The 25,859-nt window shown below is 42.4% G+C and overlaps 2 protein-coding genes and 1 long non-coding RNA gene across 5 annotated transcripts in view; 2 read left to right on the top strand and 1 right to left on the bottom strand.

The window, feature by feature from the left end:
- Positions 1-2,245, top strand: part of ATP6V0E1 (ATPase H+ transporting V0 subunit e1) — a 12,981-nt gene extending 10,736 nt beyond the window's left edge. Inside the window, exon 4 of the mRNA XM_081179038.1 lies at positions 1,834-2,245. The gene's annotated coding sequence lies outside the window, so the exon portion shown is untranslated. The remainder of the gene's footprint in view (positions 1-1,833) is intronic.
- The window catches only part of LOC308578591, a 13,380-nt gene extending 7,993 nt beyond the window's left edge, over positions 1-5,387 (bottom strand). Inside the window, exon 1 of the long non-coding RNA XR_014003997.1 lies at positions 5,248-5,387. This is a non-coding gene — a long non-coding RNA (uncharacterized lncRNA). The remainder of the gene's footprint in view (positions 1-5,247) is intronic.
- CREBRF (CREB3 regulatory factor) lies at positions 4,267-25,859 on the top strand. 3 transcript variants are annotated; one of them, XM_081178487.1, is made up of 9 exons: positions 4,267-4,470; positions 17,400-17,589; positions 18,507-18,632; positions 20,241-21,315; positions 21,748-21,942; positions 22,183-22,372; positions 23,611-23,684; positions 24,217-24,339; positions 25,152-25,859. In XM_081178487.1, exons 2-9 carry the CDS (start codon positions 17,476-17,478, stop codon positions 25,265-25,267), a joined length of 2,013 nt encoding a protein of 670 aa, XP_081034613.1. In that variant the 5' UTR covers positions 4,267-4,470; positions 17,400-17,475; the 3' UTR covers positions 25,268-25,859. The 3 variants fall into 3 exon arrangements, with proteins under 3 accessions (XP_081034613.1, XP_081034614.1, XP_081034615.1); XM_081178488.1 differs by lacking the exon at positions 4,267-4,470 and adding an exon at positions 5,266-5,392; XM_081178489.1 differs by lacking the exon at positions 4,267-4,470 and adding an exon at positions 7,055-7,136.

The raw sequence follows: 25,859 nt of genomic DNA, 5'->3' as shown, positions 1-25,859 counted from the left end.
CCAGATGGGCAGGGTACAAATAATAAATTATTTTTATTTTTATTATTTTATTTTATCGCACAACATGCAGAAAAAGCCATGGCATTTTATTGAGTTGAGGATAGTTATCTCCCAAGAAGAAACCAACTTGCTTTGTTGCAGAGATTGCAGCAATAGAACTTGTTGATCTTGTCATAATTTCATGTGTGATTGTTATAAATGCTAGTGCCCCTTTGACCCCTATCTCAATGATTGCAGTGTACTGGATTATTTAGTACAAATGTTTACATAACCAGTGGAATTGGTACTTCAACTCCCAGCACAATTTCCATTTTTTCCTCTATTGCCATTTTCTCTTTAATGAAAACTTGGACTCCCATGGTTTTGGCTCATGCTGCAAGTTTTTTCTCCATGCCATATTCCGTGTCTGTTGCAGAGCTACAAAAATGCAAATTCCAGTTTCTGTTTATGGGTTTCTAGAAAGAGAGCTGTGTTAGTCTCTTGCAGCAAAAGAAGGGAGAGGCTTATAGCATTTCATTATGGCATAAAGTTTGGTGGACTTCTGCATCTGATGAAGTGGACTGTGGTCCATAAGAGCTTATGCCTCAACAAATATGATGGTCTTTAAGGTGGAGTAGCCAATGTGGTGCCCTTCAGTTTTTGTTCAAAAATAAAAGAATTGTCTGCTTGCATGGGAGTGAGAAGCAATTGTTCCTATGCAAGCAAACAAATGGCGCTGGCTCCCTTTTCTTCCTGCCTATTGCTTTCCTATTCCTGGAGTCAAAAAGAGCTTTTGCTCTAAGGGGCACTAATCAATTATCCAGTGTTTATTCTGTCTACTTATTTAATATTGAACAAAATAGCTGTGCCCCCAAACTTCCTGTATGAGGAATGTGTTGTATAAGGGGGGGTATACCATTCTCTCTGCTTTAGTTCAGTGGTTGAACATTGCTGTTGCAATGTTGGCTAAGGCCTGACAGGGCTGTGGGTTGTTTTAGTAAGTCTTTGTCTCTCAATGCACCAAGAAGTTTGCCATGCGAACAATTACAGCAGGAAGCAACTTCAGGAATGTGGATTCTGTAATGGTGAAACTCAATAGTTCAAAAGGGTTCTACCTGCTGTTTTATCTTGCAGCTCTGATTCATCTTAATAACTATAATTTCCTCTGTTTGAAAAAGCTGAATAGCAGAGGACAACTGGTGGCTGATGTTATGGTTTAATTGTCTGCAGTTAAGCTTCCTTGAAACAAAGCTCTAGTGTTTTCAGATCAGGGTTGTAATGAATTGGGATAGTGACAGGCCGCAGTGAGCATAGGGAGCCTGGTTTCCCTTTTTTTAGCAACTCATACAAGTTGGCAGTAGTCTTGTATTTTACAAAGAAAGGCCTCGTGCAACACAGCAGTGAACCTGGCTGTATTTGCTTGTAATAGTGCAGTGCATCCTGCCAAGTAACAACTTGACTTGAAAATTAAATTGGTGGTATATCAGTAACTAAGGAATTGGAATTAACTTGGAGGTGGGGGCAAAATTTAGCCTTGTTGCTCAAAGATGATATTCTGGCACTAGGTACTTGGTTTCTGCTCTTATTTTTTTCTGATACTGCTAATACCAGTGGACTCTAGCTGACAGTTTGTATTGACTTATTACTGCATTTTGCACAATTGGTTCACGTTTTAGTGAGTAGAGTCTGGAAAGTAAGCCTTTCAAGATCCAAATGGATCTTCAACTATTAGTGTAAAATTTTCTTTGCAGCAACAGTGATGCTTAGTATATTAACACCTCCCTGCAAGAATTTAACTAATAGCTGAATTAAAAATGCCACTGAAAGAAACTAAACTGCTTTTTTGCTTTGCAGGATATGAAGAGATTTTCTTTATGTAAAGCTGTTGATCCAGATGCCTTCTAACGTACTTTGAATCCGACCACGTCTGCTCAATGCCTTACTGTCTGTTCTATTACAATAAATGTTTGCCTAATCTTGTTGTTTTTTCACCTATGCAAGTGCCTAATAGATACCTATATTTCTACTCAGTACAATGTTGTGCTTGAATTTCAAGTATTATACATAATATTCCATCCCTCTTCTCTGCACTGACAGTGGCTAGATGGAATTGATAATTGCCTCTGAGCATTTATTTGCCTTACCAATTTTTATACTAGACTGTCTACTGATCCAGTTTACAAGCACAGTCTGAATGCTGTGTCTGATAACTTTAAGAAATATGATTGTGTTCCTCAAATCTGAAATAAAATTCTTTTCTTCTTAATGTGGTCTTTTGGCTTTCTTTAGAACACGTTGTTCTTGCATAAGCATATTCAGCACTTTTATAACATCTGAAAAGTTAAGGACAATGATTGGTTGCATGCCTGTGTGGAAAAGTTCAGTTGCTTCACTGAAGTTTTGCCCCACCCTTCATGAAGTGTGTATGCTGTGAGAAATACCCACTATGGGAACTTGGATACTTTCATAGTGTTTGAATGGAACTGCAGTACAAATAGTGTAATTGTTCCTTAAGCCATATTGAGTTCAGGATAGAATTTACAAATGTTTATGAAATAATGAAGTGACTGGGTAACCCGCATATAATTTGCTTATCAGCTGGTTTGCTTAGTAGCATATATTAGGAATGAATATGGTTACAAAACACCTTTTGTGACGTTTTGTGCATGGCAGACTTCTAAAGTGATCATGCAAATGTTGTATTGTGGGAATAATACTTGGGAGTGGCTGTGCTTTTGCATGTGCTTGTGAACGGAATTCTGAACACATGCATGCTCATGGCTGGCAGTTGAATGTTTAAAGAGACACATTGCAAAACGTTGCTTGAGCTGACAAAGATGTGAAAGTCCTAGCTGGGGGGTGTTTGGAATTAGGAAGGCTTGTTTGTGCACAAGTCAGCAAGTAATCCATATGTAAACAAGTCATTAGACTGCTGTAAGGTCCTCTTCAAAAATAGCACTGTAGGAAAGTTATACGGATGACTGAATGTGAGATTACTAAGAGGTGAGGTATGGTTTGGTAACAAGCTCAAATCCTTGCAGTGGACATAGCCACAGTTAGCTCTAGAAAACAGGGGAAGGGAACTAATAAACCTTTGCCGCTAAGAGTGACATCCAGTTGTGGCATCCTGCTTGTGCAACAGACTTCCATGTGCACAAAGGGGCATTTCTCTTTCCCTAAAGGTAAAGGGCCCCCTGATGGTTAGGTCCAGTCATGGACGACTCTGGGGTTGCGGCACTCATCTCGCTTTATTGGCCAAGGGAGCCAGCGTACCTGGTCATGTGGCCAGCATGACTAAGCTGCTTTCTGGCGAACCAGAGCAGCGCACGGAAACACGATTTACCTTCCCACCAGAGCGGTACCTATTTATCTACTTGACGTGCTTTCAAACTGCTAGGTTGGCAGGAGCAGGGACCGAGCAATGGGAGCTCACCCCATAGTGGGGATTCGAACCGCCAACCTTCTGATCAGCAAGCCCTAGGCTCTGTGGTTTAACCCACAGTGCCACCCGCGTCCCTTCCCTACAGCCCCCATCTGTTTTGGAGGGTATAGGGAACTGCACAGGCCAGGAGGCAGTGGAGGAAGGGAAAGTCCTGTTGCATCCACTGGCACAATGTTGCAACTCACCTTAGAGTCGTGTTTGCAAAAGAGCAAGCAATGAGAAAGAAGCACCAAACCCAAAGCCTGGTGGCGATTTCCACAGAAGCACAGCTCTTAATGCCTTCCTGTGAGGAACATCATCATGACACTAGAAGCACTTGCAAAATTAAGCAATTGCGAAGAATGCTCATTTTTGCTCTGCAGTATCTTCAGTTGTGTACCTTTAGAACAAAAAAAAACCCCATGAATCTATTTCCTATAAATTATCGCTGTATAGTGTGGCCTGCAGACAATGGATTCCACCAGTCCCAGTCAGCCAGTGATGATGGGAACTGTAGTCCATAAATACCTGGAGGACCACAGGTAACCTATCCCTGCCATAGCAAATGCTTGGCCGAATGCAGAGAAACGAGTTTGATCCCACTTCTTCCTTTCTCCCGCGAGCTCGCCGTGCGGCTCGAAACTAGCAGCTGCCGCCGCCGTGCCTCTCTCGGGCTCGCCGCCGTCACTCCGAGCTGAGAACAGAACGTTCCCTTCCTTCTATCCTCCCCCGCCCTTCTCACTTGAAGCGGTCACGTGAGAAGGGAAAACAGTTTCTGCGGCCGCTGATTGGCTCTCGGCTCCTCGCTCTCTGATTGGTGGCCTTGGCTTCCTCACTTTCTGCCTTCTCCTGGCTTTGCTTTTCTCTTTCCCCTCCCCCGGTTTTTTTTTTAAATAAAAAGCCCACGTGATGGGGGCGAGTCACGCGATTTCCGGGAACCCGTCAGGAAGGGACATAAACAAAACAAACCCCAGAGCGGCATGGAGGGGCCGGGCCAGGGCTGGAGCCTCAGCAGAAGTGGGGGCCCCCACTGAGACACCCCCCATTACCCCGCTGGGACGGGGCGCCAGGTAAGGGACCGAAGGGTGAGGCGGAAAAGGCTGGAACCCCCGAGGCGGAGGGTGGGGGGCAGGAGCTTGAAGGGGGTGAAGCGGTGGCCGTAATGCCCCAGCGCGGAAGGAGGACAGAGAAGCAGAGCTGAAAGTAACAGCAGCTCTCCGAAAAGGCCCGGGCTGGTGGGAGGCAGGAGGAGAGGCGGGGTTGCCGTGCACCCCCTTTTTTGGGGGGTGCGGGGAGTTTGTATTGCTGTTGCCCCCGGGAGGCGAGAGTCCTCTGCTGGGGAGGCTGCGTGGGGAAAGAGCGATCGTGTCGGGAGGAGAGATCTAAAGTTGCTGTTTGTTCTGCCGCAGCTTTTGCTTCGGAAAGGGGGCGTGGAGGCAGCTGCGGGAGCAACTGCTGGCTGGAGGATTAGGCTTGGTGTGTGGTCTTTACTCAAGGAAGGAGGGCAAGGGGCTGCGCGCCCCCGGAGCGTCCCCTTAATCCTAGCAGCGATTGTGCAGGATTCCTGCAGCGAAAGCAGTTCTGGTTTCTTTTGGCCTCTCGCCCCTACATGGGAAAGGATATGGAAGAAAGGGGCGTGTACTTTCTTGGTTGTCTCGCTGGGAGGCTTTGCCTTCTCCTAGGACTGCAGAGGAGCATGGGAGGGAGAAGTGTGGGGAAAGGGGAGTTTGGGGAAGCTTTTGATTTTGTAAGTTTCCTTTTCCTTGTAAGATGTAGGAGGTAGCTGGTGGTAGGTGTGGTGATACTGTGGACTTCTGTAATGATAGTTAGAATAATCCAGTGCTTACCTTCTGCCCTATTTCCATCTTGAGAGACGTAGTTCAACCTGGTTGTTTCAAAAGGTGGCTTGATATGTTTATGACAAGGTGGAGGATGATAAGAAGCTGTTTGCCTCGTTTTCGCAGTCGTCCACACGTTTCCTCTCAGCCTGGGGTAGGTATCTAAAACGAAAGGAGCTAAGATCTTGAGTTGTGCAGTTCTGTCGGTTCAGATCTTTCGTCTCCCAGAAAAGCAGAATCCTTTAAGGATGAATGTTTTGCCAGAAGTCGTTGCAAAAGGAACGAAGGAAAAATCGTTAATGATGAATTATTACTAAATAGCCGTCAAGATTAGGAGACAAAAACTTCCAGAATCCTTCTGCTTCAAATCGTGTTACACCTAAAGGCTACACGTGTTCCCATTTTATTGCCTGCTTAGACTGCATGAGGGGTGGGGAAGTGAAACCTCTCGGGACATTGCCTGAGTCCTCTTGTCTTTGCCACGGTCCAGCCAAGAGAGTAGAACGTGGAAACCAAGTAAACGGTGCGGAGTCCAAGAAAGAAATGTTGTATTTGTCGTCTTATGCAAAAGAGGCGTTGGCAGAAAAGGATGAAAATCGGTCAGTTCAGTCTCGTGATACTCTGCGTCCCTGTGAGGTGCGAGAGAAATCCTCAGTTTCGTTGCAATGATAGGACTTTGGGAAAGAGACAACTGAGTTTGGCCCCACAAGGGGAGGGGGCGGAGGCTTGCCGGCACCCCTTTCATTCAGGGGGACATGCAGTCTGTTCGGATCCCCCTCTCGTTCCTGCTCTCCACTACTCCTCTTTCCCACCCCACCCCCAAAGGCAGGTCACAGCTGCCTTCTCTTCCACCCACTCCTTATGACTTTCGTAAGTGATCTTGTGGCTAAAGAATGTCGCTGCCCTCGCGGGTCAGGTGCCTGGGGGGGCTTCCTTCCCCTCCTCCCCCCGGATCCCTTCCCCGCCCTTGGCTTGGGGAGGACGGAGGGCGTGGGCCGGCGGAGTCCCGCTTGCTTCGGAACATCCAGAAAGTGAATTGTTTACATGTCGCCTCATGCTAGCTTGGGGGAGGCCACTGGGCAGAGAGACTGACGGGGACCCAGCCCAATGGCAGCGGGGTTTGGAATTAGGCGGGCCAATGCGACCAGGGAGGGGGTGGGGCCAAGTGACAACTCGATCGGCTGTGTTTCGGTGCGTTTGGTGGGGCGGCCATGTTGGATGGGAGGTGTGTTAGTGGGTCAGCCTAGCCGAGTGGGGCTGTGGCATCGGGAGATAAAATAAAAAGGGGCAGGAGTTTAAGAGGTTACTGAAGGCCCCCTCCCCACCCCGTAGAGCAGGCGAGCCCTGGGTAGAGCAAGTTTCTGTAGGCTGAAGGGACAACTTGGATTTAATGCTCCTTTTCCTGCAGTGAAAAAAAGCCATGCCAACTCTGTTTTGCCGCCGCCAAAGTATGTTGGGGCAGGCATGTGGGCATGCAGCAAAAAGCAGGCGCGAGTCAGGTCACAGTTGCCATGAGTTTTTAGAGAAGCACATTTCCATTATTGGGGCGGTTTCCTATCTACCCGTCACCTTTCTCTCTGGAAAAGGGGGCAGTTCCTTTTCACGTGAACGGTTTTAGTATTCACACGAGTTGCAATAATCATGCTCCATGTAATTTTTTCTATTATTATTTAATATTTGGAACTCGTGTGAATACTAAAACCGTTCACGGTATATTTATGTCCTTGCAGAAGCAAAGGAATGTCTATACCTGCAGCAAGCCCTTATAAAGCTAAATACAATTTCGTTGCTTTAAAAAGAAACACCATGCAGGAAAAATGTGCACCATTATAAATCATTATTGAGACACATAACCAAGTCCAGGGATGGAAGAAAATGAATACAGTTAAAGAGACAAGGTATATATGTCTTGCTATAGTTCAGTGATTTTATTTATTTAAGTGGCTTCTATATTGCTGTTCAGGATCAATGCCTTCAAAGCAGGAGTTCCTAAACTGGTCTGTGGCCCACCAGTGGTCGGTGAGCTTCATTCAGGTGGTTCGTAGTATGTCTGCATTAAATATTTGCATTGATTTTTAATTGTATTTTTATTATATTGTATTTTATTTTATTGCAATTTGAACTCAGAATGTAATACAATAAGGTGCAATATAAGAAAAGAATATAATAAACAAAACCCCCCAATAAAAATGCAATTAAAATTATACAGCATCTAGCACAGTGTATTGCAGCTGGTACCACAGGCAGAAAAATCATAAAGTGGTCTGCCAAGACCCTCAAGAATTTTTAAGTGATGAGAAGGGGTATGGGAACCACTGTCTTAAGATATAAACCAGAGAGGTTAATGTGTTTTTATTTTAAATGCCTGTATTTTGTGATGATGTAGAAGGGCTACCTTCTCTTCTGCAACCAGTACTGGACAGACGGCATTATCTCTGCAGAGGTCACTGAAGCAACCTCAATTTTTTGTGCAAGCTTCTTGTAAGATTCCTTTTTGTCCCATTTATCTCTCAGACTTCCTATCCTGCATATGGTGCAATACTTCCAAATGAAGTCTGTCCAGCCAGTATCTTGTGTGGAATTTACTATGGCTGAGTCCAAGGAGTTGCTGCTTGAGTTTAAAGCTGCTGCTTTGGCTCTGGTACCTTACTCTTTGCCACATATACAGTCATTGTTGCATGTGATGCAGCGGTTCCTAAACAAACAAGAGTTTGACAAAGAGCTGTAGCTTGGTGGTAGAGCATCTCCACAGTCTTCAGTCTTCAGCATCTTTATGTAGGGCTTCAGTCTTCAGCATCTTTATGTAGGGCTGGGAAACACTTCTGCCTGAAGCCCTGGAGACCTACAGCCATTGTAAGATGGACCAGTGGTCTTCCTATGTTCCTATGTCTATTTTATGAAACCCTGGAGAACAGCTGCTGGTTGGTATTGACAATGCAAGCTAGATAGACCAGTTGTTTGATTCCATATAAGGCAGGTTCTGCTGTTCTGTGTTGCAGATTTGCTTCGTACTGTGGATTCCCTCAATTCTAGGTTCCTTTCTTTACTTGTTTTTAAACTTAACATTTGTAATTGAGTATTGGTAGAGCGCAGTAGTATGCCATGTGCTCTTTATTTTTGTTTGGTTTTCTTTCTGTAAAATTAGAATGCTAACCTGTATTGCAGGCTTGCTCACTTGCAAAAGCAATACAAGTACAGTGGTACCTTGGTTTATGAACTTAATCTGTTCCGGAAGTCCATTCTTAAACTGAAACCATTCTTAAATGGAGGCACGCTTTCCCTAATGAGGCCTGCCACTGCCGGTGCCCTTCCACCGTTCGGATTCCATTCTTAGACCGAGGTAAAGTTTGCAAACCAATACACTACTTCCAGTTTTGCGGAGTTCGTAAACCGAATCGTTCGTAAACAGGACTGTTCTTGAACTGAGGTACCACTGTAATGTCAAGTTAAAACTTTTTAAGGGCTCGATCAGAGAATATTAAGTACTGTATTATGGAAGAATCAAAAGACTCCCAAACCTTTTGCTTCTTTGTCTAATTACAGGGTGCAGGATTTAGTCTGTACACCTCCTGGTACATTGTCCTAGTTGCATGGAAGTGAGGTGCTTTCATTACGTGTAACACTGGGAGCAGGAGGTACTCTTTAAATACCGTAATCATATGCCAACACTGAAAAGAAGCTGGGTGACGCTGTAAGTGCAGGCAATTTTGCTTACCTGTTACAGTACTTGTTAGCAGTGCATAGTGGGGTTGTAGTGAGGAGGGATTTCTCTATATGAATTGCAGTTCTGCATTATTTCAATTTACAAAATAATCCTTTTCTTTCTTTGGCAGCTTTTATGCCTGCCATAGCAAGGTATCATATTCCTTGCTTGGGAATAGAATCTCAGTCATGTTTGAGGCAACTGGAGACAACCAGTGCACTGGAAAACCAACTTATACCATTGTTCTTTAGCACTTTTTAGTGGTTTGATGAGAACTTTAAGTGCATCATTCAAGAAGAAAACATCTTCTGTTCCTTAAAGAGATTTTTTCCTAATACTGTAAAGAATTTAGTATTTTTGTTTTTCAGGAGCATCCTCATGATTGCCACTTATCATGAAGAGGCGCTCATTACCTCTTGGGCCCTGAGCAGTGAGGGGCAATGGAGGAACAATTATTTACTTATTTAAGATAGTTATACCCCACAATTTAGCCAAAAAGGCTCTCGGAGCAGCTTGCAAAAATCAGTAGTGAATTGGCTCCTGCCCTCAGAGTCACAATTTAAAAAGAGATGACACATGAGAAAAAAAGAATAAGTGGGAGGATGGGAAAGCAAGCACAAATTTTAAAGTCACAGTTCTTATAGCACAGTTATATCGTTGTGTCTAAGCAGATTCTGGCTGTCTAGAAAAGCAGCAGCTGGCTGACTGGTTGACATGCCTTCTGGAAGTACTCTTCCTCCAAATTCCGTTTCTGTGATAAATTTTAATTGTTTTTATTCTTTGTAAGGCCTTTAAAACATTTTATGTGCACCACATAGAAATTCTGAATATTAAATGGCATAGCAGTCAGTATCTTTAAAAAAATCTCATCCAGGAGCAGTGGCCAGGAGGACAGGGCAACTCCTGTCACATATGGCAAGCCACTCTTTACTCAGCACCTGGGCACATATGATGACTGAACTGTGTTAACAGAGACATAAGTCACAGTGATTACAAGTAATTTTATCGTTTAAAAGGTGGCTAACCTGAGGCCCTCCAGATGTTGTTGAACTACAGCATGTCCTCCTTGACCACTGGCTGTGCTGGCTGTGGCTGATGTGATTTGTAGTCCAACAACATCTGGAGGAGCGCAGATTATACACCCATGCTTTAAGTGCTTATTAAGCATGTCATAGGTGGCTTTTGATGGTTCCTTAATGTCTTCCTGGTGGCCAGATTGCAGTGGATCCTAAATTAGTCAGGAAAGTTCTATTGAATGGCACTGGACAGGTGCAATAACGGCTGAAGCATTGTTTCTTCACTACCATCTCTCACAGAGTAGGCTTGATTGTGTGTTTTAGCCATATGTCATCAAACTCTTTGAGTTTTCCACCATCTATGTCCCTATCCTTTTCTCGGTTTCATCATCCTTTCGTTTCATTACTTCCAGCTCACTGAAAAATCATTGAGCTGTGACTAGTAGAAGAGGATGTTTAGGAGCAACCATGTCCAGTCCCAGACTCATCTCTGTGTGGAACCAGCTTTGCCAATGAAAACCTCCTCAGGAGGTTTCTTGAGTGATCTTCAGGGTCAGGCTGTTCACATTGGTACACCACCCTTCAGAGAGGGATGGCTGTTATCAGCCTGAACCTCAACAGGAAGTAGTGGCTTTGACTAGGAAATCAAATTAAACCACCCTCCTAGACCAAATGAGAAAACCCAAGTAAAATATTTGATCTGTACAGCCCCCATGATTGTCATAGCAGCCTCAGCATGTTGAGGTCCATGTGCAGGGGAGTTCTGAGCACCAATCTAAGACCACCTAAGTTTAGACAAGGAGACTGTTAGACCGAGTTGTTGGAGCACTATTAGAATTATGAACACCAGGTACAAATGCTCAGAACTGGAATCCATTCAGAAACGTGCAGAGACAGATGGGATCTTTATAGCCCATGGCAATGCCCAATCTGTGGTAGTTCTGCACAGACTGCTCAGATGTACACAACTGAGAGGGATCTGCTCTCAGCTTATCGATCCATGTCTTGGTGATACAACTCAGGATAGCTTCATCATCCATAATCAAATCAAATTTTCTTAATTATTAAGCAGCAATACCTTGTGAGTCCAAGAACAAGTTAGCAAGGCATCTTGAGCCATGGCTGGGAAAAGGACTTAGAAGAAGGCCTAGGCAAATGTTTAGCTGACCTTTTCACTGGCACCAGCAATTCCTGTCACTCCTGTAATTCCAGTATTCTCCCCTTACCTGCATTAACTGGAATGGAGGCATCCTCCACCTTCCCTCCTCAAATTGCTGGATGCTAAATTTCCTAGTTACCTCATGATCAAGCCAGAATAGAGGCAGTACCAACAGCAGACAGCTAAAAACGCAAGATTAAAAAATCACCCTACTGATTGTTAGCTTCAGAATTAGAGCACAAATTGAAAATAATTTGATCATTGAAGATTTCCCAATCCTTGCCTCTAAACTATTCCCCTACTAAAAGTTTGTACTAGATTGACCTCCAGGGGTTTTTGTTTGTTTGTTTGTTTTTTGGAACATGTATCAGTTGCATAATTTCTTAGCTATTTCACTTTCTGTTCTGTTTGGATTTCAAGTTTTTAGGAGAAAGAGAAAGTGTTTTCATTCATAGCCATGATAAAATGAAAATCAAATTCACCTGTTTCCATAGTTCATTTCTAATGTACATTTAACGTTCAAAGTACTATATAGTGGTGTTTTTTTACTGCACCTGAGCAAATTTGGTGTGTTCAGGAAATGACGTTTCTGAGGGAAGTATTTCTTTTTAACTCTTGTAAATACTGGTGGGGAGTTAATGGCTCATTACTGAAAGTAGTTTTAATACATCATCCCTTACCACCACCCCCTGCCTGGACATGTATAAATAAAATATGTAGGCCCTAAGAGGGGTCCTCAACCTTCTGGGGCCCATGAGCATTTCTGAAATTTTAAGGTTGCACCATGGGCACTACCACAAAATGACTCTGCTTGGCATATGGCCATCCTCAAAATGGACAGCATTGAATTCATAGTTTAGGGTTCAGTGCAATATGGCATGTCTTCTATAGAATTATAACTCCATAATCAATTTACCTTTGAGAGTTTGTTCACAGTACTGAGGGGAAGAAAACTTTGTAATGAACGCAGAAGACCTCCCTTCACAGTGGCCACAAATATGAAATTTTGACTGTTGGCTACAGGATGGGGGATAGGTAACTCTGTCTTAAAATAGACTGACAAGCTAGCTGGCAGTGATATGGACTAGTATTTGCCAACACGCTTATGTAATGTGCGGAAGCAAAGTATCACTGCGTAACCAGTTAGCTACTGGACATGAATTCTTTCATAAGGACACATTCATAGCATGAAACAGTTTTCGTAATCTGGCACCACGGTCTTGAATGCTAAAGTTGTTTTTGAAAGCTATTAATAGAGCAGATGATTCTTTTGTGCATTTCAAGTCTTGACTCTAAAGTGTTCTGTACACCAGGCAGCAGACAGAAAAAAAGATCTTTCTATAAATACCACTCTCTGCTTGAAAGGCCACCTTCTGTAAGACAGTAAAAAAAAATGGTAGGAGCAAGAACTCACAGATACAAACGAGAGAGAAGGGAACTTGCTTCCAGAAAGTTTGTAATTTTGAGGAAAATAATCCTCATGGTCCCCTACATCATCAAGAAGAATAAAAAGCAAGTTTTCTAAGAGTAAAACATCTGGATACAATTTGTCATTGTTTGGGACTTCTTTGAGGGTTAAACTAGACATAGTGTTAATTGTGTGAATGCAATTAATGTGCACATTTTTTATCTCCAAGTTGAAGCTTCTCTAGAAATGTGAACAATAGCATCAGATATGTGATTTTTGTCAGACCTGGCAGGGGGAAAGTGTGAAACTCTCCCCTCCCCCATGACGCCTTTGGCTACTCAGGCTTTGCTATGACTGCTATTTACATAACCCAAAGTGTGCAAGTTAATTGCTTTCAAACATTTAACATATCTAATTTAGCCCTGATGGTATCTTATGAGAAGGAAAATATGGGCATGTATACCTCGTGTTGTTAACTAGCATTTTGGTCCTCCAAAATCTCTAAAACCAGGTGCTGAAAATAATGCTAAAACTTTTTTGAAAAAAACTAGTTTCATGTTTTGCACAAATTTCTTTGACAGAATTGTCCACGTTAAAGTGTTTTGGGCAGGAAAAAGTTTAGAACTCATTGACAAGTCAGAAGAGTAATAAGGACAGAATCTGTATTCTAGGTACAACTGCTAGATGTGATAAGCCAATAAGTCTCTTCCCTTTTGTAACTGAAATGCTTATGGCTTCCAAAGGTGGCCTCATACTTTGCATGAAGGTTGAGAATACCATGGCTTGACTGAGTTGCACCTGGGTGTTTTCAGAATACACACTTGTCGCTTCCATTGCACATGTTTGCTACAGGTAAGTTAGATGGCAGGGATGGGGAATTGTTTTCAACCCAAGAGCTGTATTCCCTTCTAGGCAACCTTCCAGAGGCCATGTGCCAGTGGTAGGCAGGGCCAGAGACAAACACAGTGAGAGCGTTAGATGCAAATTTTACTTTCATACCATAGGTTAGCATCTACATAAACTCACATACCTCTCTGTATCCACTCAGAGAAGCAAGAGACATTATAAGAATTCAAGGACACAATCCAGCCAGGCAAAAGCTTCAAGGAAGGTATGAAGTAGAGCTAATGAGGAGTGTGGCCTGGAGAGAATGACCAGACAGTGAGGGGTGGAGGGGCACATTTGGCCTTTCAACCTGATGGTCCTAACCCCTGATCCACGGGTTCAAAACCAGTGCTGACTATTTGGTTGTTGTTTAGTCGTGTCCGACTCTTCGTGACCCCATGGACCAGAGCATGCCAGGCACTCCTGTCTTCCACTGCCTCCCGCAGTTTGATCAAACTCATGCTGGTAGCTTCGAGAACACTGTCCAACCATCTCGTCCTCTGTCGTCCCCTTCTCCTTGTGCCCTCAATCTTTCCCAGCATCAGGGTCTTTTCCAGGGAGTCTTCTCTTCTCGTGAGGTGGCCAAAGTATTGGAGCCTCAGCTTCACGATCTGTCCTTCCAGTGAGCACTCAGGGCTGATTTCCTTAAGAATGGATAGGTTTGATCTTCTTGCAGTCCATGGGACTCTCAAGAGTCTCCTCCAACACCATAATTCAAAAGCATCAATTCTTTGGTGATCAACCTTCTTTATGGTCCAGCTCTCACTTCCATACATCACTACTGGGAAAACCATAGCTTTAACTATACAGACCTTTGTCGGCAAGGTGATGTCACTGCTTTTTAAGATGCTGTCTAGGTTTGTCATCGCGTTTCTCCCAAGAAGCAGGCGTCTTTTAATTTTGTGACTGCTGTCACCATCTGCAGTGATCATGGAGCCCAAGAAAGTAAAATCTCTCACTGCCTCCATTTCTTCCCCTTCTATTTGCCAGGAGGTGATGAGCCCAGTGGCCGGGTAGCAAATTTGATTGTTGCATAAAGTGTGGAGCTTTGTCGTTAGCAGAAGCTTAAATTGAAGAAGATTCTCTAAAATATCAGTAAAACAGTTCTGCTCTTGTGGTTCTAGATTATAAATCACCAGGTATCACATTAGAAGTCATTCCTTTAATCCTGTTCCTTATGTTTCAAAGTATTGCATAGAGTGCTCAGTGCTCTCAAGTTGTGATCCTTAGGCAGTATTTAAATTGTACAGTGGAAGTTAATCCAGAGAAGCTTTTGAAATGACTGCAGGTTTGTAAAATGAAAGCTGTGTGTGAGGAGATAGCTTCAAGTTTTAGAGCTCTTGTTTGTTTTATAGTCTTGTGGTCTATGATCATACTGGTGGCACATGGATTAAAATGCTTCAGGGGAGTTTTCTTTCACATAAATTGGGTGTAAGAGATACATGACTTTTATTTTCTTAACCAGTAAATGCAGATAAAGCATTCTTCTAATGTTCTCCACTTTGCAACTAAAGGAACTAGTTTAAGTGGTGGTCAGAACCAGGCCTGTCTTGTGCAACTCTGTTTGCCTGCCTGCTGCTGTGTGACTCATGGTCCAGTTTGAACCCAAACTTAATTCTTGTACAGTGGTACCTCGGGTTACAGACACTTCGGGTTACAGACTTCGCTAATCCAGAAATAGTACCTCGGGTTAAGAACTTTGCTTCAGGTTGAGAACAGAAATTGCACAGCGGCAGCGGGTGGCCCCATTAGCTAAAGTGGTACCTCAGGTTAAGAACGGACCTCCAGAACGAATTAAGTTCTTAACCCGAGGTACCACTGTGCTGTATTCACGAGCTTTCAAGCTGATCTGCAGCATCTTTTATACTGTACTAAATTTAGCTTTTTCAGGAAAAGAGGCATAATGAGGCATGTAGAATGGAGGCAGGATATTGGAATGATAGGTATCCCAATTTTAATTTATGAACATACAATCCTTAAACAAGCAGAAGAAGATTTTTGTTGTTTTATGGCAGTCATTTGCTTTACCTCCAGCTTTCTGGATATAAAAAGAAGAAACTTCGAGGACTTTTTTCAGTGAATTGATTTTAATTGGGGACTTTTGCTTCTGAACTAACAAGCAAATTCATTACAGCAACCCATTGTGAAGCGCCATGGTGCTGAGTGGGTTATTCCATAGATGTTCCTTTGCATAATCTTGCTGTTTGTGGTATGCTGTAGGGTTGCACAGTTGGTGCCTTGAGGCGATCTGCCAAAAAGCTTAAACATCAGGTTTCAGGGGTGGCAAGGAAGCTGGAGTAGCTAGAAATTCTAGGACAAGTATTATTATTCAACTTTAAATGGGTAATCCATTGCATAGTTGTCAAAAAAGTAGATTTATTGGAAGCAAGACATCATTGGGACTCTGCCTTGTTCAGGCATGATTATGGTGCATTGTGGCTTTTTGAGTGTTTTACTGAGCTCATATTAATGACAATTATTCCTGCTGCAGCACAAAGCTGGTCAGTTATCTTCCATATGCATCTTAAGACACCACTTACTATACCTGAGTCATGTCTCCTTTCCTTTTAATTGAATTTTGAGGCATGCTTCACCCTCATACAAAAAGCTTTTGGCTTTAAAAGGTGTTAGAATAAAAACTATCCATTCTTACCTCATGGTTCTGTATGAGTTACTGTTCTAGGTGTTCCACCTCTGAAGGCAGTCTGCTGCCTTTCTGTATCAGGAGTTATGAGATAATTTGGTCACACCTGATACAGAGTAGGGCAAAATACATAGTCGCCAGCAGAGGCTGCTTGGAAGAAGAGAAATCCTGAGTAGTCGATCAGGCAGAGCCACCCTGATCAGTGTCTCCTGTGAGTGGACACTTTGGGATTTATATGAACATTTTAATATCCTTCTTCTGGCACACTAGCAATTAATAAAAAATAGAATTTAACTACCACTGAATATTAAAAAGTAGTTTACATGCAGTAGAAAATATACCTTAACCATTCCAATAATACGAGAGGTTAAAACAAGTTAACCTACAATTTTTCCAGCTATAACAGCAGTCTTATAAACACACATTATAAAATAATATTACATATTAAAATCTTGTGTGGGGGAGCACAAACAGATGCTATGCTAGAATATGCCTTGTAATATTAAAATAAGGCTTGTAGCTCTCTGAAAAGCCTAGTCTCAGTTAACCATGTCCCGGTAACATCCTGTTTGGATTACTGCAATGCGTTCTACATAGAGCTGCTTTTCAATACTGTTTGGAAACTGCAGTTGGTTCAGAATACATCAACTAGATTACAGAACGTGACTAAGCGAATAGAACCTTTCTGGCCGGTCTTAAAACAGCAGCACTGCCACCTGATTTGTTTCCAAACACAATTCTCAGTGCTAGTACCGACCTTTAAAGTTCCGAAAAGCTTGAAACAGGGATACTTAATGGAACACCAGCTATTAAGATCATTCTCAGGAACCCCCTCACCACTGCCTCATATGTCCACATATTCAGCCCATTGTCAAATCATGTCATTCTCCATTTCAACATTTCATAAATATAGTCATTGCACTGTGTCTCTTCAACAAGTACTCCTGATTTTCATGCCCTCTCCTCTCTGGTGGTCCCCTCAGCTCTAGCCCTTGCTCTGCTGCCAAAATCATTCACTTCTCTCATTGCTCTGAATACATCTTCCTTTTCTGTTTTATCTACTTTCTCCCCTGTGATGAAATTATGAAGTCCAAGAGAGCAGGTCCCTCCCCAAGCTCCTCAAGGCAGGAACTTGTCCTCTTGGACTTCATAAAATCATGGACTCAGATCATGCTATGTAAAAAAATCTCACAAACAGTGTTCAAACTGAAATTGGTGTACTTGCTCAGTTCTGACATTAGGATTCATGGGTATTAGGTTGTGGAAACTTTCTTTGTTCAGAAATTACCGAGCAATCTTCATTTCAATGCAAACTGAATATTTGGTTTTGGTTTTATTTCATGCAGAAAGTCCCCAGAGAAAAGTTCCATGTAGTCGACACTAAGCTTTTTCTAGGAAAATAAATCTGTGAATCTCCATTGCATGAGTTATATGTTGCCTATTGACCCTGAAGAAAAGCTGGAACGGAATTTGCAAGCAAAGAAAACAACAAGTTTGGACTTAGGCTTAGGGGATCTGGGCCTGGAAATGCCTCAGGTAATACCCAGTATTATATTTGCTTACCTGATATAAGAAGTCAATAAATTTTTCTTAGGTTTTGACTTTATGTGTTTTGAGGTGGCAGTAGAGCTTATCTCAGCAGAATAGGGAAGGAAACAAATTTCTATTTCAGAGAGTTGATTGGGGGGGGGGGAGGAGAACAGCAAGAGGAAAGAGAATTGCTGGAAATTCCTGCCTCGTTGTTCTGCTGATGGAGCCTTGCCACCACTGGATACAGCCAATGTTGAGTGCTTTAGGAACTTCTTGCTTGTGCTTTTCCATGACATGTGAATCTAGCATGTAGCAATTATCTGATTCAGGATGCCAAAGACAATATAATGGGAACAGAGGTATGGGAAACATAGGCATTGGCCTTCCTTTGTGCATATACATTTCCAGATAATTGCTTAATATACAGTCATACCTCGTGTTATGTTTGCTTCATGTTACATTTTTTCAGGTTGCGTCCCGCTGCGACCCGGTAGTACCGGAAAGGGTTACTTCCGGGTTTCACTGCTTGCGCATACAAAGTAGCGCTAAATCGCGCTTCGCGCATGTGCACAACATGCGCAGATACAGCACTTCAGGTTGCGGGCTTTTCAGGTTGTGAACGGACCTCCAGAACGGATCCCGTTCGCAACCAGAGGTACCACTGTAAAGGCAGTGAGAAAAGGGATAGTTCACCAGCCAGTTTTCTTTTGTTTAGCTTAGCAAATATGCAGAACATGTTTTAAAACTGGCTAAACCCAAGCTGTGGCTCCTGAGTGACTGTTGTAATAAGGTGCTACCATTTAAAGAAGAGATGGAATATGTACCACATTAAAGGAAAATGCTAGCAATCGCCCAGTAGGATTTAATGTTTCTTTGTTACAAACTGGTTGTTTGTGTTACAAATTATTAACATTCTGTTGCAGCCTAGTGTGAGTGGAATGGACCCTCCTTTTGGGGATGCCTTTCGAAACCACATGTTTTCAGAACAGACTCTGATGAGCACAGATCTGTTGGCTAACAGTTCTGATCCAGATTTCATGTATGAAGTGGTAAGTTGCTTGTATTTTTCTCTGAACTGCATAAAGCACAGCTTAGCCTCTCTCAAACGAGAAGGGGTGTGCCTTGCAGCAACCTGTGCACTGAAGGCCAGCTTGCTGTGCTTTGCTTCTCTATTAAATTTAATCACTAATTGAGGAATCCTCAGTTCCTGAGCCCAGCAACAGTGGCTTCTTGCCAATGAAAGGCTGACAAAGCTGGCCAAGAAAGAAGTAAAAAAAGAACTGTGCTTGAGCGGACTTCAAGGCATTGCTGACATCGCTACATCCAAGAGGAGTCAGAAGTGGTTGGATGTTAGAAAAGACGTTTTAAAAGTGAGGGAAATAGAGAAAGTGCTGGAAGACAACCAGCACTTTGTCCTGCCCCATGTAGAATCTCTTGTTGGGCCTGGTGAGGACTCAGTGTTCCCATCTCCTATAGTTATAATCTGTGGGTTGCCATCTGATTTTATTCTGCTCCAAAATTGATTTTAAGCTGTATTTGTATCGATTGTTTGATTTATGTTTTTAATGTATCATACTTTGATGTTAGCCTCCCTGAGCCCGGTCCTGGCTGGGGAGGGCGGGGTATAAATAATTTCTTCTTCTTCTTCTTCTTCCTGAAAAAATCCCCCAAGTGAGAAAATGCCACAAGCTCCCTTGGCAACTTGTTGCCAGTCTGGTTTTTTCCCATTCGGGCTGCTTTTCTTTGCCTTTAACCAAAGTCCACACTCAGTAGTTAAAACTATTGTCATTTGAGCTTTATTAGTACTATTTACACTTACGTAAGGCCAAACACATGGTTGCAGGATAGTATTATCAGTAAAAACAAGAATTTAAAACATTCAAAAAATTAAAATCGGCAATGAACTAAAAGCAGATTAAAACACACATCAGTGTGCTAGGTATCTGGGTAAACTTGCCTAAACAGGATACAGTGAAGGTGCCTGCCTGTTATCAATAGGCAGGGAGTCCATAGTGTAAGTGCACTTACAAGTATCTGGAAACTGCCTCTGCTCAAATCTTTTCCTTAAGCTAATTGTGCTTGATTCCTTCAATATTTCTGAACAGAACTTGTCAAAGACTATTAGTTAAATACAAATGAAGGTGGTTAGAAAGCAAATAAGATATTTTGTATTTTATTCATGCACTTAAGTTAAATTCTTCAGACTAGATGATACAGCTTTGTGCTTTAGAAATGTGAGATCAGTGATCCCTTTCTCTCTTGTCCTAATTTTAGCAGTGTCACTGACAACTAACTCCGCTCTTAAACTAGATGAGTCACTTATTTCTAGGCAATTATAATTGATGGGCTTTTCATTGAACTGGGCATGGGAACTGCTGACCTCTTAAAACCCTTTGATTCAAAGCTGACAGACAGACAGACAGCACAATCCTATGCATGTTTTCTTGAAATTCCCACTGTGTTCAGTGAGGCTTACTTCCTGGTAAGTATGTTTTAGGATAGCAACTATTGTCCCTTGAGGTATGAATAGCTTTTGTAGGTATGTATGGTGCATGTGACCAGCAAACTAGTGCTTTTTGTGGTGTGGCTTGAGGGTGAATCCAGAGAGAAAAGTAATTTACCATTATTTACTGACATTTTTACATCTGCCACTGTAGGACAGAGAAATGGATTACCAGCAGAGTTCCAGGGATAACCTCCTTTCTGTAGAGGACTGTAAAGATCTTGAGAACCTGGAGTCCTTTACAGACATTCTGGATACGGAAACCTCTTTCCCCGCAAATTGGGAGCAGTGGGACACGTACTGTGAAGATTTGACAAAGTACACCAAACTAACCAGCTGTGACATCTGGGGAACAAAAGAGGTGGACTATTTGGGCCTTGATGACTTTTCAAGCCCGTACCAGGATGAAGAGGTGATAAGTAAAACTCCAACTCTGGCTCAGCTCAACAGTGAGGACTCTCAGCCTGTCTCAGATTCACTGTGCTACCCAGAATTGCTGTTCAGTGTAAAGCAAACCCAGTTAACCTCTTTGCCAACGAAGAAGATTGCAACCAGAGCAGCAGCCCCCGTTTGTTCATCCAAGACGGGCCAGGCTGAGGCACCTTTATCAGAATCTGCCCTGAAAGGAGGCAAACCCAATTCAAGCACACAAATCATGGTGAAGACCAACATGTACAATAATGAGAAAGTGAACATGCATGTTGAATGCAAAGATTATGTTAAAAAGGCAAAAGTAAAGATAAATCCAGTACCGCAGAGCAGGTCTTCCATGAGCCAGGCGAACGCTGATGCTGCAAAAGAAAACACCTGCTACTGTGGAGCTGTAGCAAAGAAACAAGAGCGGAAAGGGAATGATTCCCTTCAGAGTCACAGTCCAGTGTTGCCTTTTAAAGAGACTCAGGCTCTGCTCCTCACTCCACCTCAAGAAACTCCAGGAATAGTTGCTGAGGAGAACAGCCTCTCTGCCAGCACCTCTGTTTCAGATCCTTCACAGAAGAAGGAAGAACACAACTATTCCCTCTTTGTCACGGACAGTTTGGGTGAGCAGGCCGGTGCAGGCAAAGCTGATCCAGAGGAGGAGGAGGAGGAAGAAGAAGAAGAAGAGGTGGAGGATGAAGATCACGATGAAGGTTTCGGAAGTGAGCATGAACTCTCTGAAAACGAGGATGAGGAGGAAGATTACGAGGATGACAAAGATGATGACATCAGTGATACTTTCTCTGAACCAGGTAATTTTAAGCTTGTAATCTAGAGCTAGGTCTGCTGCAGGTATTGGGGGGGGGGGGAATTTTGAATGGGTATGTTGGCAAGGCTGATGACCCACATAACACTTTTGTTAGTGGAAGAGTTGTGAATTATTTTTCATTCATAACTCTAGAGGCAGTTCCCATGTCCATGTAGAGAATCTGTTTTTCGGCTGAGTATGCCTTTGACTAATGTGGCAGAAGGATGCAGAGTTTAGAATGCTGCACGGTTGTCTTCCTAGTCCTCTTTTCAAGCTTCAGAATCTTGTTTAGAAATAACTAGGATGGTCTCATTGGGTGAGTTTAAATGGAATGCTTTAGAGCCATTTAATGCAGGCTTGGGCAACCTTTTTTCTGCCCCTATTGCTGTGGTGAAGGGGGAGACTGCTGAACTGCAACTTTTTATGCCTTTCTTAGGGTATGAGAATGATTCTGTGGAAGACTTGAAAGAAATGACCGCAATATCTTGTCGAAAAAGAGGGAAGCGAAGATACTTCTGGGAATATAGTGAGCAACTAACACCATCACAACAGGAGAGAATGTTAAGGCCTTCAGAATGGAATCGAGATACACTACCAAGTAACATGTATCAGAAGAATGGATTACATCATGGTAAGAGCAGTTCCTTAACAAATGTTGTTGCTTTCAGGTGCATATGCAGCTTTCAAGAAGCTTGTCATAATTTTTTTTTTTTTGCCTTCCAGTTGTATAATTGATTATATATTGTACTGGGTAATAATCATAACAGTGCCATGGGAGGTTGTAGGATAAAAACTATTTCTAAAATTTGAATGTAATTCACAGTATTCTAGCAACCCATCAGATAACCTGCTTTTGTATATATTTGCATAGGGAAATATGCTGTTAAGAAGTCACGGAGGACAGATGTAGAAGATCTGACACCTAACCCTAAAAAACTGCTACAGATTGGGAATGAATTGAGAAAGCTAAATAAAGTGATCAGTGATTTGACTCCAGTCAGCGAACTTCCTTTAACAGCTAGACCAAGGTCAAGGAAAGAAAAAAACAAGCTAGCTTCCAGGTAAGGCGGCATAATAATAATAATAATAATAATAATAATAATAATAATAATAATAATTAATAATAATAATATCACTAGCAGTTAAGATTATTACATGCCAAGGTGAGTGGATTCTTCTGTTTTGACAAGCATTTGCAGGCTAGTATTGTACTGCAAAAAGTAGGTTGTGCTGAAGCACGTGGTTGTTTTTCTCTCCCCATTCCTGCTTTTGTTGTATGTTTGAGGCATATTTGATTATGATGGTGTAATATGTCCAGCCTACACAAATGGCTTCACACTAAGCTATGCTATTTAAGCCTAAAAGTTGTCATACTTTGCAATAAACATCTGCATAAGACTATGGTAGTGTTATCAGTCAAGGCTTAATGAGTGTTGGGAATTATCGTTCAGTATCTTGACTATTAGATTATACAGTGGTACCTCGCAAGACGAATGCCTCGCAAGACTAAAAACGCGCAAGACGAAAGAGTTTTCCGTTTTTTGAGTCGTTCCGCAAGACGAATTTCCCTATGGGCTTGCTTCGCTAGACGAAACGTCTTGCGAGTTCTTGCGAGTTTGTTTCCTTTTTCTTAAAGCCGTTAATAGCCGCTAAGCCGCTAATAGCCGTGGTTCGCAAGACGAAAAAACCGCAAGACGAAGAGACTCGCGGAACGGATTAATTTCGTCTTGCGAGGCACCACTGTAAGATCTAAGCTATTATTTGTGTCCTTCCCCCCCCCCAACGGCTTATGCTTCATGCCCCCATGCGCATAAGGGAAATTGCGTAAAGTGGGGAGTACCCCACTTTAATAGGGAGAGCATGTGGGAAATGGAAATAGGTGGAGGCTGCTGACCGGCTTGCCCCAAGCCAGCCTGCCTGCCTGTTTTCCTGAGGAGAGCCAGTGCATGTGGTTGCAGCGACTGGCCACGGAGGGCGATGGCCAATAAAGGTGCCCAGGAGAACTGGTGTCAGGATGGGGGCAGGGAGAAGGCGTCTCCTGCCCTGTGCTGCTGGTCCATCAGAGGCCGCCTTCTCTCGTTCAGGCAGCAGCCCCAGGTGACTTCTGGGCAGCAAGCCTGAGTGAGAGAATGGCTATTTATTTATTTAGCGGTAACCCATGTGAATGGGGTGCACGTAGGTGGGGTGGGGATAGGGGCACCTGTATAGCATTGATGACTGCCAGTACAGTAACATCAGGTATGCTCTAAGACAACTAGATGGATATTCTAAGCTTCTTTTTTGCCTTCCGTTATCACAGAGCTTGCCGACTTAAAAAGAAAGCCCAGTATGAAGCCAACAAGGTGAAACTGTGGGGTCTCAACACTGAATATGGTAAGCCTTTAAAACAGAAAAAGACTTAATTAGCAAACTTGAAATAACTTCCTTTGTTGCTTTGTGTGAGCATGCTGTCTGGAGATAGGAGGCCATAAGGGTCTACTTGCAGCCTCAGCTCATGAGGCTTGAAATCTGATGGTCCAAATATATAACGGACAGGTCATTGTCTCCACAGAAAATAGTATCATCTGTTTTTTATTATTAGTAAATTGATTAGCTACTTTTTTGTCATGGCAACTCAAGGCCTTTTTAGCCATAGCACCTTGCTTGTGTAATTTTCCCAGGGAGGTTTAGCTGTGGCTTACATTAATACCTTTTAAGTGCATTTTTTATTTTCTCAGGCTTCCCCCTCTGTTCTATGTTAAGCGTCACTTTTTATTGTTGTGTTTGTATTAGTTATTTCAAATGGACTTGAAAATTAAATGGGCATTATAGCAGATGTTAAATGAATAAATAGGGAGGTGTATTCTTCCTTCCCCAAAGGGTGCATTCCAGTAGACTTACATTGTTGCCTGGTCTCTTCTTGCAGATAACTTGCTGTTTGTGATCAACTCTATCAAACAAGAAATTGTGAACAGAGTGCAGAGTCCCAAAGATGACAGAGTAGCCAATATGGGTCAGAAGCTTGATGTACTTATTAAAGATACTCTTGGTAAGTAAATATCTAGTGTGATGGTACCAAAAATCATTAGTTTTTCTAAATGTTGGAAACAATGCTTGCACAAATACCATGACTTTAGACTATGTTCACCTACTACACTACCATTGACTTGACTTTTAAAATCACTGAGATCTTGCTTTTAACTAATGCAACCTAACATCACAACAGCAGAGGCCATATTCAGATGTTTCAGGCAGGGAATATACTGTTCCAAACAACTTTATAGGTTTTAGGTTTGTGCATTTGACTCTTTTTCTTCATTATTGGCCCTTCTTCCTAATTTTTGACTTCCAAACCTGTTACCAATTCTGACAAAGATCCTTTCCAGGGAAGCAGAACCTGTCTTGGCTGCACACACCAGATATGTATCAGGATCTGCCTCACAGGCCAAATGCGACAAGTCGGTGAGGCCCCCCACCTGTCAATCACCTGATGTTACAAACGACATCAGGAGATTTGGTGCTCTGAAGTTGTGAAACTGGAACTTCAAAGCATCTAGGCAGCAAAGTGCTGCTAAAAGCAAGTTTATTTCCTTTGTTTCAGTGAAACAGCTGTTGTACTTGGGAAGTTGCACAAGGGGGCTTTGTCCAAGCTCTGCCATTATCTGATGTCATACAAATGTAGGGCAGATGGGCGTGGCCTGCCCAAAACAGCCTCATGGGCCTGGTGGACCAAGAAAGACCTAAGGGGTTGAGGTTCCCCACCCTTATTTTATATCTGTAGGCACTAGCAAATCTTGAATTAACAATGAGCAGAAGGCAGAAAACACGCATCTGAATATATGTCTTCATTCATTTTTCCAGGGCCACCTGTATCTGGGCAGACATCAGAATTTGTGAACCAAGTTTTAGAAAAAACAGCAGAAGGAGATCCTACAGGAGGCCTTGTAGGGCTACGAATACCAACATCAAAAGTTTAGTAGACATCACTTGATCCATTCACATTGGTCAGAGCTCTGCCTGTGTCATGTACTACATTGTAAAATTATTTCTGGTCTGCATGTGAATTTAGCGTTCTATAAAACACAGTTTTCAGTTCCATCATTTTTTTCCTTTTTATAACAATGTAGTAAGATAAGTGAAAGCATGGTATAAAATGCTTACTGGCATTTTGGAGCATAAATCTTGTAGTTTTAAATCTGCTTCTGTCATAAATGTGGTGACTACATATTCATTTTTAAATTAAGTTTACCTAGGACCAGATAATATAACATGCAGGAGCAAAACATGTTTTTTGCAAGTAAAAATCTTGCGAAATGCCAAACGTTATGGCAGGTTTATGCTCCAAGAAAAATAAAAACTTAGAATTCAGATTAAGAAGGTTTTTTTCAAGAATAATTGCTCTTTCGTTCTAAACTAAACAATAAGTTTTCTTTGCAACCATAACTTGTACATAGCACACCTGGCAATAATGCTAGTGTGCCATATAAAAAAATATAGTTTTCTGAGCTTGATACGGTATTTAAATGTCTGTGCAAGTAAGAAAATGTATACTCTTTGTGCCTTGTATTG

Source organism: Podarcis bocagei (assembly GCF_964188305.1).
Source record: "Podarcis bocagei genome assembly, chromosome: 2".
NCBI classification, from domain to species: domain Eukaryota; kingdom Metazoa; phylum Chordata; class Lepidosauria; order Squamata; family Lacertidae; genus Podarcis; species Podarcis bocagei.
Note: the sequence above shows the minus strand (reverse complement) of the source record. Positions and strands in the feature narration are given on the sequence as shown.